This window comes from Myotis daubentonii, chromosome 11 (assembly GCF_963259705.1).
Source record: "Myotis daubentonii chromosome 11, mMyoDau2.1, whole genome shotgun sequence".
Classification (NCBI taxonomy): domain Eukaryota; kingdom Metazoa; phylum Chordata; class Mammalia; order Chiroptera; family Vespertilionidae; genus Myotis; species Myotis daubentonii.
In genome coordinates, this window is record NC_081850.1 from 65,658,425 (window position 1) to 65,677,331 (window position 18,907).

The 18,907-nt window shown below is 42.2% G+C and overlaps 1 protein-coding gene across 1 annotated transcript; it reads right to left on the bottom strand.

Annotated features, from left to right (window-relative positions):
- Window positions 1-485: 485 nt before the first annotated feature.
- Window positions 486-13,638, bottom strand: LOC132212811 (olfactory receptor 1J4-like). Its single transcript, XM_059658799.1, has 2 exons — window positions 13,142-13,638; window positions 486-1,428 (listed from the first exon to the last, which is right to left on the bottom strand). Exons 1-2 carry the CDS (start codon window positions 13,636-13,638, stop codon window positions 486-488), a joined length of 1,440 nt encoding a protein of 479 aa, XP_059514782.1.
- Between the last annotated feature and the right edge of the window lie 5,269 nt (window positions 13,639-18,907).

An 18,907-nucleotide genomic window follows, 5' to 3' on the forward strand; every position in this document is an offset into this window, starting at 1 on the left:
ACAGACATAAGAATTCTGACCAGGTGTCACCTAAGTCACCTAAGAGTTAGAAAATCAGGGCCTGAGAAGGTACAGCCATATTTCACACCTTAATTTAGCTTGAAGCCAAACTGGTTTTATCTTTTAAAAGGAAGCATAACATGCCAGTGTCATTTTCCTTTTGAGAAAGATGGTTGGTTTTTTGTGATCTTAGCAAGTCCTTAATGTCTCTTCAGGAGGATAAGCTAATAATGCAAGCTATTTAGAAAGATCAATCCAAGCCTGACTAATCAAGAGTTTGAAAACTACAGGATGAGTGTGTGTTGTGGGCAGTGCCATATTTTGATCATGAGAGAATAAATGGACAAAAGATATGACTAAATTAAAAGGGATTAGATCCAATAAGATCCGTGGGGAGGATGCTAGAGACATGGGTGGTCAACACACCATTTTACAGGATTTTCGACAAGGTCAATGTGTGAAATAAGAACACGATCAGATAATTCTCACTTGGCAACAAGGACACTGTTTCTGAAGAGAATCCCCAGAGCCAATTTCATGTCTTTGTTTCTCAGGCTATAGATGAAGGGGTTCAGCATGGGGGTCACCACTGTATACATCAGAGAGGCAATCATGTCTTTGTCATTGGAGTTGTTTGATGAGGAGGAAAAGTACAGAACCATAATTGTTCCATAGAAGAGAGACACCACACACAGATGGGAGCCACAGGTGGACAAGGCTTTGCAGATCCCTTTGGTAGAGGGGACCCTCAGGATGGAAGCTGCAATGTGGCCATAGGAGGTCAGGATGCCACTCAATGGAAAAATGACAACTACAGCCCCTGCAGTGAATATGACCAGCTCATTGACAGAGGTGTTTGAACAAGACAGCTTGAGTAGACTAGGGAGGCTACAGAAAAAGTGCCGAATGATGTTGTCAGCACAGAAGGATAGCCGGACCAAGAGGAGGGTATGCAACAGGGCACTGCTACAGGAGAGAATCCAGGAGCCAGCCACCAATAGCACACACAGCCCCTCCCTCATGATGATGGTGTAGTGTAGAGGGTGACAAATGGCCACGTACCTGTCATATGCCATCACTGCCAGAAGGAGATTATCAACACAACCAAAAAGTATATAAAAATACATCTGTGAAATACACCCTGGGTAAGAAATGCGGAGGTGCTGAATCTGTATGTTCATGAGCATCTTAGGGACAGTGACAGATGAAAAGGAGACATCAGAGAAGGCCAGGTGGCTGAGGAAGAAGTACATGGGCGTGTGCAGGCGAGAGTCCAGCCTGATGAGCAGGATGATGAGCAGGTTGCCCAGCACCGTGGTCAGGTACATGCCCAGGAACAGGGTGAAGAACACGCCCTGCTGCCCTGGCGGGATAGGGAGCCCCAGGAGGAGGAACTGGGACACGCTGCTCTGGTTCTCAGGCCTCATGCTGCTCTTCTGTCTGCTGGGGATGAAGAAGGGTTGGGAGACTCAGGACCTAGAAAGGACAACCAGGACCATCCACAATTGCATGAGCCAATTCCTTAAAATCTCATACTGTCATTTTCTGGGAAAACCATTAATTTTTAAATACTTTCATATTTCTCACACCTATGCATGTGTGAATCATCCCTCTAATACAATCTGGCTCCAGGAAAACATTGAACCCCCAAATAGTCAACAAGACCTCACCACACAGAAGCAAGAGGGGGTTCACCGTTTTATTAAACCATTACTTTTAACATCAAGTCTATGTTGGGACCTCTACTAAGGACTGAGATGCAGCAGAGACAAGAGAAGCAAGGTGCCCACTTCTATGAATTTACATCTTTTTTTTATTTTTGACTTTTAATTTCTTTATTGATTAAGGTATTACATATGTGTCCTTATGAGTTTACATCTTGATGAGCATGGAGGGATAATTTCTACATCAGGCCAGAGCCAAGCCATAATAATTCACTGTGACAGAAACAGAAGATGAACCCTGGAAAAGTGGTGTCAGTTTTTTTGTGCCTTAAAGTAATGTGAGACTCTAGTGCTCAGTTGGCATTTTGGAGGGTTGTCACTCTCCTCCTATGAACCTGCTGGGTCCCATTACCCTCAGCTTTAAACTCAGGGACAGTCTGGAAATGGGTGGCTATTGAAAGCCACTTGATGCCAGAATAGCTCCAAAACAGAATAGTCCACAAACTGTCTTTCATAATAATGCTGAACATTTAGATGAACCTTTGGGTACCAGCTACAGACTTTACCTACATGTCCTAATTAATTCCACATGTCAGCCTTACTTTCCCAAATTTTAAAACCTCTTCACAGCTGCTCTAAGAATTTGTATTCTTTGACCTATTTTAGTTTTTAAGAAATATAAACATAAATGACACAAATTCTGTAGGCACACAGCAGTACAGCAGGGACAGAATGGCGCTCAAATACGTGTGTGTATATTAATATCTATTACATATGTGATATGTTTATAACTTGACATAAATGTATTACCATTTTCTATAAATTAAAAATCACCAAGTATTAGCTACTTCATGGGGTTCAGTCTAATATGTCTGTGTGATCAGAACCCATGCTCTTAACTGTTACACAGGGAAACTTCCTTTTTTTTTTGCTTAGGAGCCAAACACAGTGTATCATTTTAGAGCTGTGAGGACCCAGAGTTGTCCAAAAACTTTTTATTCCCTTTACTAGATAATTTTAGTCCTTCATTTTATTTAATTTCCAACTGACAAAGAATTCTCAAATACATTAGGTCTATTTATGCAATAACTATTTACTGAGGACCTCTGCGAGATTCACAAAACTTGATTTATTTTTTCCATTTTATAGATGGGAAAGTGAGACCAATGTTTTATATACCTTCCCTGGGTCTCATCACTATTTAATGGTAATTCTGCCCAATACCTTCACACTCATGATGCCTGGAGTTTATGGTTGTTTTGTTTGTTGTTTCCCTGGGATGTTTAGTAAAAGTAAAGAAGAGGTTGGAAAATCCTGAGTAACTCAGTCACACTCAGGTACATAAAAATGATAGCAGATCCATTTCAAGAAACAGGGTGTTGCTTAGAATTTGAGTATCTTAGGTAATGGTGCCTCAGAAGGAGGACACTTTAGGAAATACTTGAGTCATGGATACAGATCATGCACACACACACACACACACACACACACACACTGCTGATTTGAGGATTTCAATGAACTGTGATCATGTTCCCATCCTAAGGGAAGGATAGCCAACATGGGGTTCAGCTCATAAACACTCATATACATATACACATTTAATAATTAACACACAAAGTTGGACATACACAACATACAATGATGCACCAGTCACCCCAAAACACACATGCACATCAACACACCTGCTTCATAACACACCTGGTAAACCTCAACTCACCACATATATGTAACTCAAACACTATACACAATTCACCAAAAACACACAAGTTTACAAACAATTCAAAAATCTTGCAAGAAACACACATCACAACACATATGCACACCCAGCCACACTCACTACAACAAACAGTGTACACTCTCCTATTAATGAGAGGCATGCTGTCCCCCTTCTGATCATGCCCTTCCTGCGAAGGCAGTCAGTATGGGGCAGTTAAGCCTACTCAGTCATAGGCAGTCGTTAAACCACCACCAACACTCATCCATGTGGTTACACACAGATGGTGACATACACACAGAGAAAATCAAATAACACACCTTCCAGCTCTGACACACGAGTGTCTCACCCACAGGCACAGCTCACATGTGCATCACAACACACTGTTGAGCAGAGGTCTGAGCCTCTCTAACATGACCTTGGTTCCTTGTGAGATCAGCAACTTCTTGTCCAGCAGCAGAAACAAGTCTCACTCCTGGTGCTTAGCTGTGATGCCAGTATTCACAGTCACAGACTTGAATCAGGAATCCCAACCACATGCCAAGAGGCTGATAACTTGGTCTACATGCACTAAAACAAGACTGAATCAGATTCATAGTATACACACATGCAACTATCAAACAGTATGTTCACAAGCATACACAATACATACACACACACATTGGTGGACTCAGAGTCTCACACATGAACTCACTAGCACACAGGCAGATCCATCACCAAGTGCAGATTTCCAGCTCCTCTAACCTGGGCTCGTCATTGGTGAGTTCAGACACCTTCTGCTCCACACTGTCGCCCATCTCCTCAGTTTTTCTTCAGGAGACCTAATGTCCTGACACACAGAAGCAATATCTGTGGCCTTGGCATTTCTACTGACTTTCCTTTTCCTCAACCAGCTCCAGAGAAATGAGTCCACAGATGACACTTAACTGCTAATGAGAGACTGCAACCAAGTCCCCAAGCTTGTGGCTGATTTCTGACTGCCCTTTGGGAGCTGTGTGTCCAAGAGCCAGAGGGACTGGAGTCCTAGGAGACAGTGTCCCTGATTCCAATCATGCCTTGGACGCCTTTCTTCTTGGGCATTGTTCCAGCTGGGAGAATGGATTTTTCAACCTTCTATTTTGATATTATTTTAAAGATATAGAAAAGTTGTAATAATGATATTAAGAATTCCTGGACAAAGAATTCAGCCATATTCCCTAATGGTTAACATTTTACTATGTTTACCTTCTGTGTATGTATATGTATGTATGTATGTATGCATGTTTGTATGTTTATTTCAGGCTTAGATTTATAGCTGATATACCGCAGTGCATATTATCAGAAGGCATATGGTAATGTTTCCAAAAGCTAGTGTTATTATCCTTTTTAAACAAATTTTCAAATTTTATTTATTTTTTATCGTTTAAAGCATTACATATGTCCCCTTTCCCCTCTCCATTAACCCTTCTAGCCCACCCACACTCCCCACCCCAGACATTTACCACACTACTGTCTGTGGTGGATTATGCATATATATATACAGGTCCTTGGGTGGATTTCTTCCCAACCACCCACCATCACCTTCCCTCTGAGATTTTACAGTGTGTGCTAGGCTTCTATGTCTCTGGATTTATTTTGTTTATTACATTCCACATATGAGTGAGATTATGTGATACTTATCTTTCTCTGACTGGCTTGTTTCTCTTAGCATTATTACTCTTCAGGTCCATCCATGCTGTTGCAAATGGTAAGAGTTCCTTCTTTTTCTTTTACATTATTTCCTTTTTATTGTTTTTTTTAATGACAGTGACAATAATTCCCAAGCATTAAAAATATATACACAGTTTATGTTTTCTTTCTTTTTTTGTATTTGCCTACTGATTTTGCCTTAAAATATTTAGAGTTCAACATATTACCTTTATATTTTATGCAAGAGTTCCTATTTAAATCTAAACCTCAATCTCTACCACTTGTTCAGCTCTACTTCTATGCAGAAGACAATCTTTGGGGTCTGAGGTATTTTCTCTTTTTTAAATTCTTTATTGCTTAAAGTATTACATATAGTATTACATATGTCTACTTTTTTCTTCATTAACCTCTCCCTGGTCACCCCACCTCTCAGCACATACCCTCAACCCCTTAGTATCTGTGTCCATTGGTTATGCTTATATGCATGCAAATAAGTCCCCTTTGGTTGATTTCTTCCCCCAACCCCTGCCTTCCATCTGAAGTTTGATGGTTTGTTCAATGCTTCTCGGACTCTGGATCTATTTTTGTTCATCAGTTTATGTTGTTCATTATGTTCCATGATTGAGTGAGATCATGTGATATTTATCTTTCTCTGACTGGCTTATTTTGCTTAGCATAATGCTCTCCAGTTCCATCCATTCTGTTGTGAATGGTAAGTGTTCTTTCTTTTTTTCAGCAGCGTAGTATTCCATTGTGTAGATGTACCACAGTTTTTTAATCCACTCATCTGCTGATGGGCACTTAGGCTGTTTCCAAATCTTAGCTATTGTAAATTGTGTTGCTATGAACATAGGGATTCCATATATCCTTTCTGATTGGTGTTTCTGATTTCTTGGGATATATTTCTAGAAGTGGCATTACTGGGTCAAATGGGAGTTCCATTTTTAATTTTTTGAGGACACTCCATACTGTTTTCCACAGTGGCTGCACCAGTATTCATTCCCACCAGCAGTGCATGAGGGTTCCTTTTTCTCCACATCCTCGCCAGCACTTGTCATTTGTTTTTTTGTTGATGATAACCATTCTGACAGGTGTGAGATGGTACCTCATTGTTGTTTTGATTTGCATCTCTCGGATATTTAGTGATGTTGAGCATGTTTTCATATGTCTCTTGGCCTTCTGTATGTCCATTTTCAAAAAGTGTCTATTTAATCCCTTTGTCCATTTTTGATTGGATTGTTTATCTTCTTTTTGTTAATATGTATGATTTCCCTATAAATTTTGGAGATTAGGCCCTTATCGGATATAACATTGGCAAATATGTTCTCCCATGCAGTGGGCTCTCTTGTTGTTTTGTTGATGGTTTCTTTTGCTGTGCAGAAGCTTTTTATTTTGATATAGTCCCATTCGCTTATTTTCTTCTTAGTTTCCATTGCCCCAGGAGCTGTATCAGTAAAGATATTACTACAACATATGTCTGATGTTTTGCTACCTATGGATTCTTCTAAGATTTTTATGGTTTTCTGTCTTACTTTTAAGTCTTTCATCCATTTTGAGTTTATTTTTGTGTATGGTGTAAGTTGGTGGTCTAGTTTCATTTTTTTTGCATATATCTGACCAATTTTCCCAACATCATTTATTGAAAAGACTGTCTTTTTTTTCTGTATTCACATGGTTTATTTTAAACACTAAATACACACATATATTTTTATTGCCTAAAGTTTTACATATGTCTCCTTTTTCCCCAATTGACCCCCTGCCCCCAGCCATTCCCACCCCGGGCAAGCCCCCATCACCCCAGTGTCTGTGTCCATTGGTTATGTTAATATGCATGCATACAAGTCCTTTGGTTGCTCTCTAACCCCCCCGCTCCCCTACCATTTGTCTCTGGATCTATTCTTGTTCATCAAATTATGTTGATCATTATATCCCACATATTAGTGAGATCATGTGGTATTTATCTTTCTCCGACTGGCTTATTTTGCTTAGCATAATGCTCTCCAGGTTCATCCATGCTGTTGCAAATGGTAAAAGTTTCTTCTTTTTTATAGAGGCATAGTTTTTCATTGTGTAGATGTATCATAGGTTTTTAAACCATTCATCTGCTGATGGGCACTTAGGTTGTTTTCAAATCTTAGCTATTGTAAATTGTGCTGCTATAAACATAGGAGTGCATATATTCTTTCTGACTGGTGTTTCTGGTTTCTTGGGATATAGTCCTAGGAGTGGAATTGCTGGGTCAAATGGAAGTTCCATTTTTAACTTTTTGAGGAAACTTTATACTGTCTTCCACAGTGGCTGCACTAGTCTGCATTCCCACCAGCAGTGCATGAGGGTTCCTTTTTCTCTGCATCCTCACCAACACTTGTCATTTGTTGATTTGTTGATGATAGCCATTCTGACAGACGTGTGATGGTATCTCATTGTCATTATGATTTGCACCTCTCGGATGATTAGTCACTTTGAGCATGTTGTCGTATGTCTCTTGGCCTTCTGTATGTCCACTTTCAAAAAGTGTCTATTTAAGTCCTTTGCCCATTTTTTGATTGGATGGTTCATCTTCCTTTTGTTAAGATGTATGATTTCCCTATAAATGTTGGAGATTAGGCCCTTATAGGATATAACATTGGCAAATATGTTCTCCCATGCAGTGGGCTCTCTTGTTGTTTTGTTGATGGTTTCTTTTGCTGTGCAGAAGCTTTTTATTTTGATACTAGAGGCCTGGTACACAAAAATCATGCATGGGGTGGGGGGCTCCCTCAGCCCGGCCTGTACCCTCTCCAGTCTGGGACCCCTCAGACATCCCTCTTGCAATCCAGGATCGCTGGCCCCTAACTGCTCACTTGCCGGCCGGCCTGATCACCCCTAACCACCTCTGCCTGCCAGCCTGGTCACCCCTAACTGCCATCCCCTGCTGGCCTGGTCACTCCTAACTGCCCTCCTCTGGTGGCCTGGTTGCCCCTAACTGCCCTCCCCTGCCAGCCTGATCGCCCCAAACTGCCTCTGCCTTGGCCATCACCACCATGGTTTTGTCCTGAAGGACGTCTGAATGGATGTCCGGTCTAGTTAGCATATTACCCTTTTATTAGTATAGATAGTCCCATTTGTTTATTTTCTCCTTTACTGATACTGCCCTAGGAGCTGTATCAGTAAAAATATTGCTATGACATATGTCTGATATTTTGCTTACTATGGATTTTCTAAGATTTTACGGTTTCCCTTCTTACATTTAAGTCCTTTGTTAATTTTGAGTTTATTTTTGTGTATGGTATAAATTGGTCTACTTTCATCTTTTTGCATGTATCTGTCCAATTTTACCAACACCATTTATTGAAGAGACTATCTTGACTCCATTGTATGCTCTTGCCTCCTTTGTCAAATATTAATTGAGCATAATGGCTTGGGTCGATTTCTGGGATCTCTGTTTGATTCCATTGGTCTATATGTCTGTTCTTGTGCCAGTACTAGGTAGTTTTGAGAACAGTGGCTTTGCAGTATAGTTTGATATCTGGTATTGTGATCCCTCCAACTTTGCTCTTCTTTCTCGAGATTACTGTGCCTATTTAGGGTCTTTTTTTTTTTTATTCCATATGAATTTTTGGAGAGTTTGTTCTAGGTCTGTGAAATATGCTGTTGGTATTGTAATAGGGATTGCATGAAATCTATAGACTGCTTTGGGTAGTATGGACATTTTAATGATGATTCTACCAATCCATGATCACAGTATATTCTTCCATTTGTTTATGTCTTCCTCTATCTCTTTTTTCAACACCTTCTAGTTTTCAGAGTAGAGGACTTTTACCTTCTTGTTTAGGTTTATTTCTAAGTATCTTTAAAAAAAAATCTTTTTTTTTCTATGGTAAATGGGATAATCTGAAAGATGCAAATCAAAACAACAATGAGATACCATCTCCCACCTGTCAGAATGGCTATCATCAACAAATCAATAAACAACAAATGTTAGCAAGGATGTAGAGAAAAAGAAAACCTAGTACAATGCTGATGGGAATGAAAAGTGGTGCAGACTCGGAGGAAAACAGTATGGAGTTTCCTCAAAAAATTAAAAATGGGACTCCCATTTGACCAAGTAATACCACTTCTAGGAATATATCCTAAGAATTAAGAAACACCAATCAGAAAGAATATACGCACCCCTATGTTCATAACAGGGCAATTTACAATAGCTAAGATTTGGAAACAGTTTAAGTGCCCATCAGTGATGAGTGGATTAAAAAACTGTGGTACATCTACACGATGGAATACTATGCTGCTGTAAAACAGAAGGAACTCTTACCATTTGCAACAGCATGGATGGACCTGGAGAGCATTATGCTAAGCGAAATAAGCCAGTGGGAGAAAGATAAGTATCATATGACCTCACTCATATGTGGAATCTAATGAACAATGTAAACTGATAAAGAAAAATAGACCCAGAGACATAGAAACATCGAACAGACTATCAAACATCAGAGGGAAGTTATGGTAGGGTTGGAGGGGAAAAGATCAACAAATGAACTCATATTTGTATATGCATAACCTATGGACACAGACTATAGAGTGGCAAAGGCCAGGGGTAGGGGACAGGGGCAGGATGGGAGAAGTCAATAGGGGGAAATGGGGACATTTTTAATACTTTCAACAATAATGATTATATATATGTTATCTTTAACATGTATGTTATTTTTTAAAAAATTACATAGGAATAAATTTAAACAATGGTGTAAAAGACCCGTACTAGGAAATTATAAGACACTGAAGAAAGAAATTGGAGATACAAATATGTGGAATCATGTACTGTGTTTATGGATAGGAGGAATTACCATCGTTAAAATGTCCATTGTACCTAAAACAATCTGTAGATTCAATGCAATTCTTACCTAGGTACGAATAGCCTATTTCACAGAACTGAAACAATATTCAAAAATTCATATGGAACCACAAAAGACCCTGAATAGCCATAGCAAACTTGAGAAAGAAGAGCACAGTTTGAGGAATCACACTACCTAATATCAAACTATACTACAAGGTCATAGTAATGCAAACAGCATGGTACTGGCATAAAAACAGACATATAAATCCATGATACAGAGTAGAGTACAGAAATAAACCTACTCCTATATGTTCAATTAATATTCACCAAAGTAGGTAAGAACATACAATGGGGTAAAGACAGTATATTCGATAAATGGTGTTGGAAAAATTGGACAGATATTTTCAAAAGAATGAAATTAAACCACCCACTTACACAATACACAAGAATAAATTCAAAATGGATTAAAGACTTAAATGTAAGACTCAAACCATAAAAATTTTAGAAACATTGGCAGTAAAGTCTCAGAGATTTCTTGTAGCACTGTATTTTCTGATATATTTCCACAAGGGAGAGGAAAAAATAAACGATGGGATTACATCCAATAAAAGGTTTTTGCACAGCAAAGGAAACCATTAGAAAAATGAAAAGACAACCCAATGAATGAGATAACATATTCACCAATGATATGTTGATAAAGGGTTAGTACCCAAAATGTCTAAAGAATTCATGTAACTCAACCCCCCAAAACACAAAAAATCCAATTAAAAAATGGAAACAGGACCTGCTTAGACACTTTGCAAAGAGAACATGTATATGACTTATAGAAATATGAAAAGATGCTAAATGTCACCAATCACCAGCAAAATGCAAATGAAAACCATAATGAGAGATCACCTCACACCTACCAGAATGGCTATCATCAATGAACAACAAAGAAATGCTGGCAAGATATGGAGAAAAGGAACCCTTGTGCACTATTAGTGGGAATGCAGATTGGTGCAACCACTGTGAAAAACAGTATGGAGTTTCTTCAAAAAATTAAAAATGGAACTTACTTTTGACTCAGTGATTTACTTCTGGGAATATATCCAAAGAAACCTGAATCACTGATTTGAAATAATATATGCACTCCAATGTACATTGCAGCACTATTTACAATAGCCAAGATTTGGAAGTAGCCTAAGTGCCCAGCAGTAGATGAGTGGATAAAAATGCTGTGGTACAAATTTTTCTCTGAGTTGCTTATTTCAGCAAAAAAGAAAACCCAGTAGACACTGACAATAGTATGGTGATTGCTAGGGAGCAGGCTGCATGGGGGAAAATGGAAGAGGATATAGGAGTGATAGATGGTGATGGAAAGAGACTTGTGTTTGTGAACACATAATAGAGTGTACAGATGATGTATTGTGGAATTGTGCATCTGAAACCAGTATAACTTTGTTAACCAGTGTCACTCCAATAAATTCAATAGAAAGGGAAAGGAAGCCATGGAACATTTATACCAGCCGTGGGCAAACTACGGCCCGTGGGCCGGATCCAGCCCGTACTCGGCTGTTCAATCCAGGCCGCGGAGCCGAAAGAGCGGAGGGTTCTCTTGCTCTCCCCTCCGCTCCTTCACCAGGAGCAGTGTTAACATGGCAACGTCGGGAAACACGGCTGCAGCTCCTTCTTCTGTCCAGTTAAGGCCCTCGAGTCAAAAAGTTTGCCCACCCCTGATTTATACAAAGGAATACTGCTTGGCCATAAAAAATAAGAAAATCTTACCTTTTGCAACAGCATGGATGGAACTTGTGATTATTATGCAAAGCAAAATAAGCCAGTTATAGAAAGACAAACATCATATTATTTCACATATATATTGTCTTTAATGAACAGAATACAAGCACACTCATAGATACAGAAAACAGACTGATAGCTGTTAGAGGGAAAGGGTGTTGGGGGGCTGGGTGAACAAGTTGAAGGGATTAAACAAAAAAAATCCCACAATTCATAGACAGAGACAACAATATGGTTATTACCAGAAGTAAGGGGGAGGGGGAGTAGAAGAAGGTAAAGGGAAGATAAATGGTGACAGAAGGAGACCTGAATTTGGGTGGTGAACACACAATCTATGTAATAAAAACCTAAGCGACCCTTATAGTGGAATGACCAGAATGACCAGTCACTATGATGTGCCCTGACCACCAGGGGGAAGACGCTGAACACAGGAGCTGACCCCTGGTGGTTAGTGCACTTCCACAGGGGGAGCGGAGCGCTGCTGAGCCAGAAGCTCACAGATGGCGAGCGCTGTGGTGGTGGCGAGAGCCACTCTTGCCTCTGCAGCAGCACTAAGGAGCAGCGAGCAGTTGGGCTGTAAGGAGCAAGGGGTCCCGGACTGCAAGAGGGATGTCCAACTGCTGGCTTAGGTCCACCCCTTGGGGTGCGGGCCTAAGCTGTTAGTCGAACATTCCCTGAGGGCTCCCAGGCTGCCAGAGGGATGTCTGACTGACAGCTTAGGCCCATTACCCCCCTACCCCCATGGGAGCAGGCCTAAGCCAGCAGGTGGACATCCCCTGAGGAATCCTGGACTGCGAGAGGGTGCAGATCAGGATGAGGGACCCCCACCATAGTGCACAAATTTTCATGCACCAGGCCTCTAGTACCTTATAAGAGATGATGGACAAGCGCAAAACAATAATGAATTATTAACAATCCAAGTGGCAAATATGACCTAGTTGACATGTTAACAACATTTGTACATGACAACAGAATGTATATTCTATTAATGTTATATGGAAATGTCAACCATAAATAATTTTAGATATATCTCCCTGTGCTCCTGACTGCAACAAGAGAATCTAGTGATTGCCACTTTAAAAAGTTACTCTATTCATACACATCTTTAGGGCCTGTTTTATATCTCTGCTCCTCAGGCTGTAGATGAAGGGGTTCAGCATGGGGGTAACTACTGTATACATGACCGAAGCAATTATGTCCTTGGAATCCCACGATGAGGAGAAAAAGTAAACACCAGCAAGTGTCCCGTAGTATAAAGACACCACAGAGAGATGGGAGCCACAGGTAGAAAAGGCTTTATAGAGTCTCTTAGTGGAGGGGACCCTCAGGATGATAGTTCCTATACGGATATATGAGCCCAAGACAATGCTCAATGGCAGGAAGTAAAGCATTCCTCCCTCGGTGAAGATGACCAGATTATTGAGGGAGATGTCTGAGCAGCTCAGCTTCAGGAGCACAGTGAGGTCACAGAAGAAATGGGTGATGGTATTGTCAGTACAAAAGGACAGTGGGACCAAGAGGAGGGTATGAAAAAGAGCATGAACACAGGCAACCATCCAGGAGCCAGCCACCAGCAACATGCACAGTGCCTGACTCATGATTGTGGAATAGTGCAGAGGGTGACAGATGGCCACGTACCTGTCATATGCCATCACAGCCAAAAGGAAGTTGTCAAGAGAACCAAAAAGTATGAAAAAATACAACTGAGAAATGCATCCCACATAGGGGATAGATTGTTGCTGAGTCTGCATGTTCCTGAGCATCTTAGGGACAGTGACAGAGGAGAGAGAAAGGTCAGAGAAGGCCAGGTGGCTGAGGAAGAAGTACATGGGCGTGTGCAGGCGAGGGTCCAGCCTGATGAGCAGGATGATGAGCAGGTTGCCCAGCACCGTGGTCAGGTACATGCCCAGGAACAGGGTGAAGAACACGCCCTGCTGCCATGGCGGGATGGGGAGCCCCAGGAGGAGGAACTGGGACACGCTGCTCTGGTTCTCAGGCCTCATGCTGCTCTTCTGTCTGCTGGGGAGGAAGAAGGCTTGGGAGTCTCAGGAGCCTCGAAAGAATGGCCAGGACCATCACATCTCATACTGCCATTCTCTATGAAAACCACCTTAAAATACTTTCATATTAATTCCACACACCTATGGGTGTATACATCTTCCCTCTATTGCAGTCTGGATCCAGGAAAACTTTGGTCCCCCATGTTGTAGTCAACAAGACCGTATCACACAGAAGCTAGAGGGGGTTCGCTGTTTTGTTCAACCATTACTTTTAGCATCAATTCTTTGTCAGGACCTCAACTAAGGACTGAGATGCAGCAGTGAACAAGAAAAGCAAGGTGCCCACTTCTATGAGATTAGATCTTGATCAGCATGGAGGGCTCATTTCTACACCAGGCCAGAGACAAACCATAATGATTCACTGTGGCAGGAATGGAATGTGAGCTCCTGCAAAGTGGTGTCAGTTGTTTCTGCTGAAAGTAACATCAGACTCCAGTGCTGAGTGGGCGTTGTTGGAATATTATCATACTCCTCCTGTGAACCTGCCTGGTCCCATTAACCCACAGCTAATGTAAACCCAGGCACAGTCTAGAAATGGGTGGCCATTGAAAGCCACTGGATGCCAGAATAGCTCTAAAACAGAATAGTCCACAAATTATATTTCATAATAATGCTGAGCTATTTGGTGAGCATAGGGACCTCACCCACCTTTTTTAATTAAAACCACTCACCAGTCTTACATTCTCAGATTTAAAAAAAAATATATTTTTATTGATTTCATGGATTTAGGGAGAGGAGAGAGAGAAAAACATCAATGATGAGAAAGAATCATTGATCGGATGCCTCCTCCACCCGCCCCCCCCCCCCCCAACTGTGGATCAAACCCACAAACCAGGCATGTGCCCTCACAGGAAATTAAACTGTGACCTCATGGTTCATAGGTCAATGCTCAACCACTGAGCCAACACAGCCAGGCACATTCCCAGATTTTATAACCTCTTCACAGCTGTACTAAGAATTTTATGTTCTTTCACCTATTTTAGCTTTTAAGAAATAGAAAAATAAGTGGCACAGATTCTGTAGTCACACTATACCTTAGGGGACAGAAGGGCACATATACTCTTGTGTGCATATCTGTATCTAAATATATGTGATATAATGTTATAACGATATATATATATGTATTATCATTTCCTATATATTAAAAAATTCCAGGTATTAGCTACTTTTTCGGGTTTCGTCTAATATATCTTTGTGATCAGACCCCTGCTCTTAAGCATTACACATGGAAATTTCCCTTTTCTTGCTTAAGGGAGGCAAGAACAATGTGTTATTTTAGAGTTGTGAGGACCAAAAGATGTCCAAACTTCTTAGTCCTCTACCTAGATAATTTCATTTCTTCATATTTATATTCTTTCCAGCTGGTAATAAATTCTCAAATACATTAACTTTATTTATACAATAGATATTTACTGAGAGGCTCTGTAAGATTCACAGAAACAAGAAAACTGAGGCCAAAAATTTATGTAACTTGCCCTAGCTGGTTTGGCTCAGTGATAGAGCGTTGGCCTGCAGACTGAAGGGTCCCAGGTTCAATACTGGTCAAGGGCAGGTACCTTGGTTGCAGGCTCCTTCCCAGTCCGGGCCCTGATTGGGGTACATGCAGGAGGCAACCAATTGATATGTTTTTCTCATATCAATATTTCTCTCTATCTTTCCATCTCTCTTTCACTCTCTCTAAAATCAATGGAAAAATATCCTCCAGTGAGGATTAAAAAAAGTTTATGTAACTTTCCCAAGGTCTCACTGCTATATGGTGGTGATTCTGCCCTATAACCTCACACAGCATGATACCTAGAGTTTATTTTGCCTTGATGTTTAATTAAGTAAAGAAGAGGTTGTATAATTATGATCAGTTACTCAGGTACATAAAAATGAGAACAGATTTGTTTCAAGAATCAAGGAGAGCCCTGGCTGGTTTGGCTCAGTGTATAGAATGTCGCCCTGGGCACTGAAGGGTCCCAGGTTCAATTCTGGTCAAGGGAACATGCTTGGGTTGTGGGCTTGATCCCCAGTAAGGGACGTGCAGGTGACAGCTGATCAGTGATTCTTATCATTGATGTTTCAATCTCTCTCTCCCTCTATCTCTCTGAAATAAATAAAAATATATATTTTTTAAAAAAAGAAGCAAGGAGAAGCTTTGAGTGTGGTTATCTCAGCTAATGGTGCCCCAGTAGGAGGACACTTAAGGAAATTCTTGAGATCCTGAATGCAGATCACATACAGAAACGCACACCCACCACACACACACACACACACACACACACACACAGCTGATGTGAGGATTCCAGTCACCAATGCCCATATCCCCATCCTAAGGGAAGTATAGCCTATTTGTGATTCAGCACATGAACACCCATATACATGCATATAAATCGTAAGTAACATACTAAGTGAGATATGCACAACACTCACTGATGTACCATTCACCCACAAACACACTAACGCACCTGATTCATGACAACCTGGTAAAGACTCAACTCACCACATATACATAACTCAAACACTATACACACTCACCAAAAACACACAGGACCACAAACAATTCAAAAATATCATAAGAAACACACACCAATAACACAGATGCTCACCCAGCCACACTGACTACAGCAAGCAGCACACATGTTCCTTTAATCAGAGACGTACTTACCCCCTTCTGACCATCCCTTCCCGGGGGGAGGGCAGTCAGCATGGAACAGTTAAGCCTCTTTAGTCACAGGCACTGTCACTAAAACACCCCAATACCCCATGCACGTGATCACACACACGGTCACATACACAGAGAAAACCCAACAGCACACCTTCGTGCTCTCACACACGAGTGTGTCACCCACAGACACAGCTACTGGGTGTAGCAGCCCACACTGCTGAGCAGATGTCTGAGCCCTCTCTGACCTGACCTTGGTATCCGGTGAGGTGGGCATCTTTCTGTCCAGCAGCAGAGACAATATTATGATCACAGACATGACATGAATCAGGAGTCCCTAATCACCTTCCTGGTGCTGATAACTTGTACTGCATGTGCTAAAATAGGACTGTGGTTCATATACATAGTGCACACACACACACACACAACTATTAAATAGCATGTACACAAGCATACACAATACATGCAGAAACACAGTCATGGACACCGAGTCTCACACATAAACCCACTAGCACACAGGCAGATCCATCACCCGGGGCAGATTTCCAGCTCCTCTCACCTGGGCTCCTCATTGGTGAGTTCAGACACCTTCTGCTCCAGGCTGTCGCCCATCTCCTCTGGTTTTCTTCAGGAGACCTAATATACAGACTCACAGAAGAAATATCCGGAGACTTGGCACTTCTACAGACTTTCCTTTTCCTTAACCAGCTCCAGAGAAATGAGTCCAATGATTACAATTATTAATGAGAGACTGCAACAAAGTCCAAGTCCACAAGTTTCTGGCTAATTTCTGCCTGCCCATTGGGGAGCCGTGTGTCCAAGAGCCCGAGGGACTGGAATCCTAGGGGACAGTGTCCCTGATTCCAGTCATGCCCTGGACGCCTTTCTTCTTGGGCATTATTCCAGCTGGGACAAAGGATTTTTCAACTTAACATTTTAAATGATTTTAAACATAGACAAAAATTGTAAAATGCCATATAGGGTTGGAAAAAAGTAGGTTTCCAGTTGTGAGTACGCAAAACACAGAGTTTATTCACATATTATTATTTATTATTATTGTATTACTAGAGGCCCGGTCCACAAAAATTTGTGCACTCGGGGGGGGGGAGGGGGGGGTCCCTCAGCCCGGCCTGTGCCCTCTCGCAGTCTGGGACCCCTCGGGAGATAACGACCTGCTAGCTTAGGCCTGCTCCTGGGTGGCAGAGGGAAGGCCCAATCCCTAGGTGCAGCCCCTTGTCGGGCTGAGAGCAGGGCCGATTGGGGAGTTGGGGTGCCACCCCGTCATGCACAGAGCAGGGCAGATTGGGAGGTTGTGATGCCACCCTCAGTCACGCTCAGGGTAGGGCCAATTGGGGGGTTGGGGCACCGCCCCCTGTCACACTCAAGGCAGGGTTGATGGGGAAGTTGTGGCGCCACCCCCTGTCACGCACAGAGCAGGGCCAATCAGGGGGTTGGGGCGCTGCCCCTGTCACACACAGAGCAGGGCCCATCAGGGGGTTGGGGCACCGCCACTCTCACACTCAGGGCAGGGCCGAGCGGGAGGTTATGGCTCTACCCCATCACACACAGAGCAGGGCCCGTGGGGGTGGGGTGTTGGGGAGCTTCCCCCTATCAGGCACAGAGCAGGGCTGCTCAGGGGGTTGGGGCCCCGCCCCCTGTCACACAGAGCCGCAGGGCGATCAGGGGGTTTGGGCGCTGCCCCCTGTCATGCTGATTCCGGTGCCGGGAGGCCTCACGGCTCCGCTGATCCCGGTGCCGGGAGGCATATTACCCTTTTACTATATAGGGTAGAGGCCTGGTGCATGGGTGGGGCCGGCTGGTTTGCCCTGAAGGGTGTCCTGGATCAGGGTGGGGGTCCCCAATGGGTGCCTGGCCAGTCTGGGTGAGGGGCTGAGGGCTGTTTTCAGGCTGGGGGTGACTGAAGTTCCCAATGGCTCCTTTTTTTCTTTTTTCTTTTTTTTTTTAAATTCTGGGCCAGCTTTACCTTGAGGCTTGGCTCCAGCTCTTACGCCTCCGAGCGGCTGAAAGTAGGTTTCTGGCTTTTGCTTACAATGTTGCGAATCTGCTGGCTGAAGTCCGGAGGTATTTGTTACAATGTTTCTTAAACTGCCCGCTCAGAGGCCTGCAGCTGCAGGCGGGGAACGTTGGTTTCCTCCGTCACTGAGGCAACCAAGCCTCATGTTAGTTTCAAGCTGCCTGGCTGCCGGTCGCCATCTTGGCTGACAGTTAATTTGCATATCTCGCTGATTAGCCAATGAAAAGGGTAGCGGTCGTACGCCAATTACCATGTTTCTCTTTTATTAGTGTAGATTTTCATGGTAACATACCCAGAGAGAAAACCAAACACACTCTCCATCTCTCTAAACATACTTTTGCCCTAACCTATAATTGGTAATGTAGTGTCTGCCAGGTTATCTACTGGATAGTTACTATTTTTTTAAGTTACTATTCTAACTTTGTAATTAATAGATGTCATTTGAGTAGATATTTTGATACTCTACAAACATAACATTTCCTTTACTAAAATTTCAAGTCACTATATTTGACATCCATTGGTGATTCTTA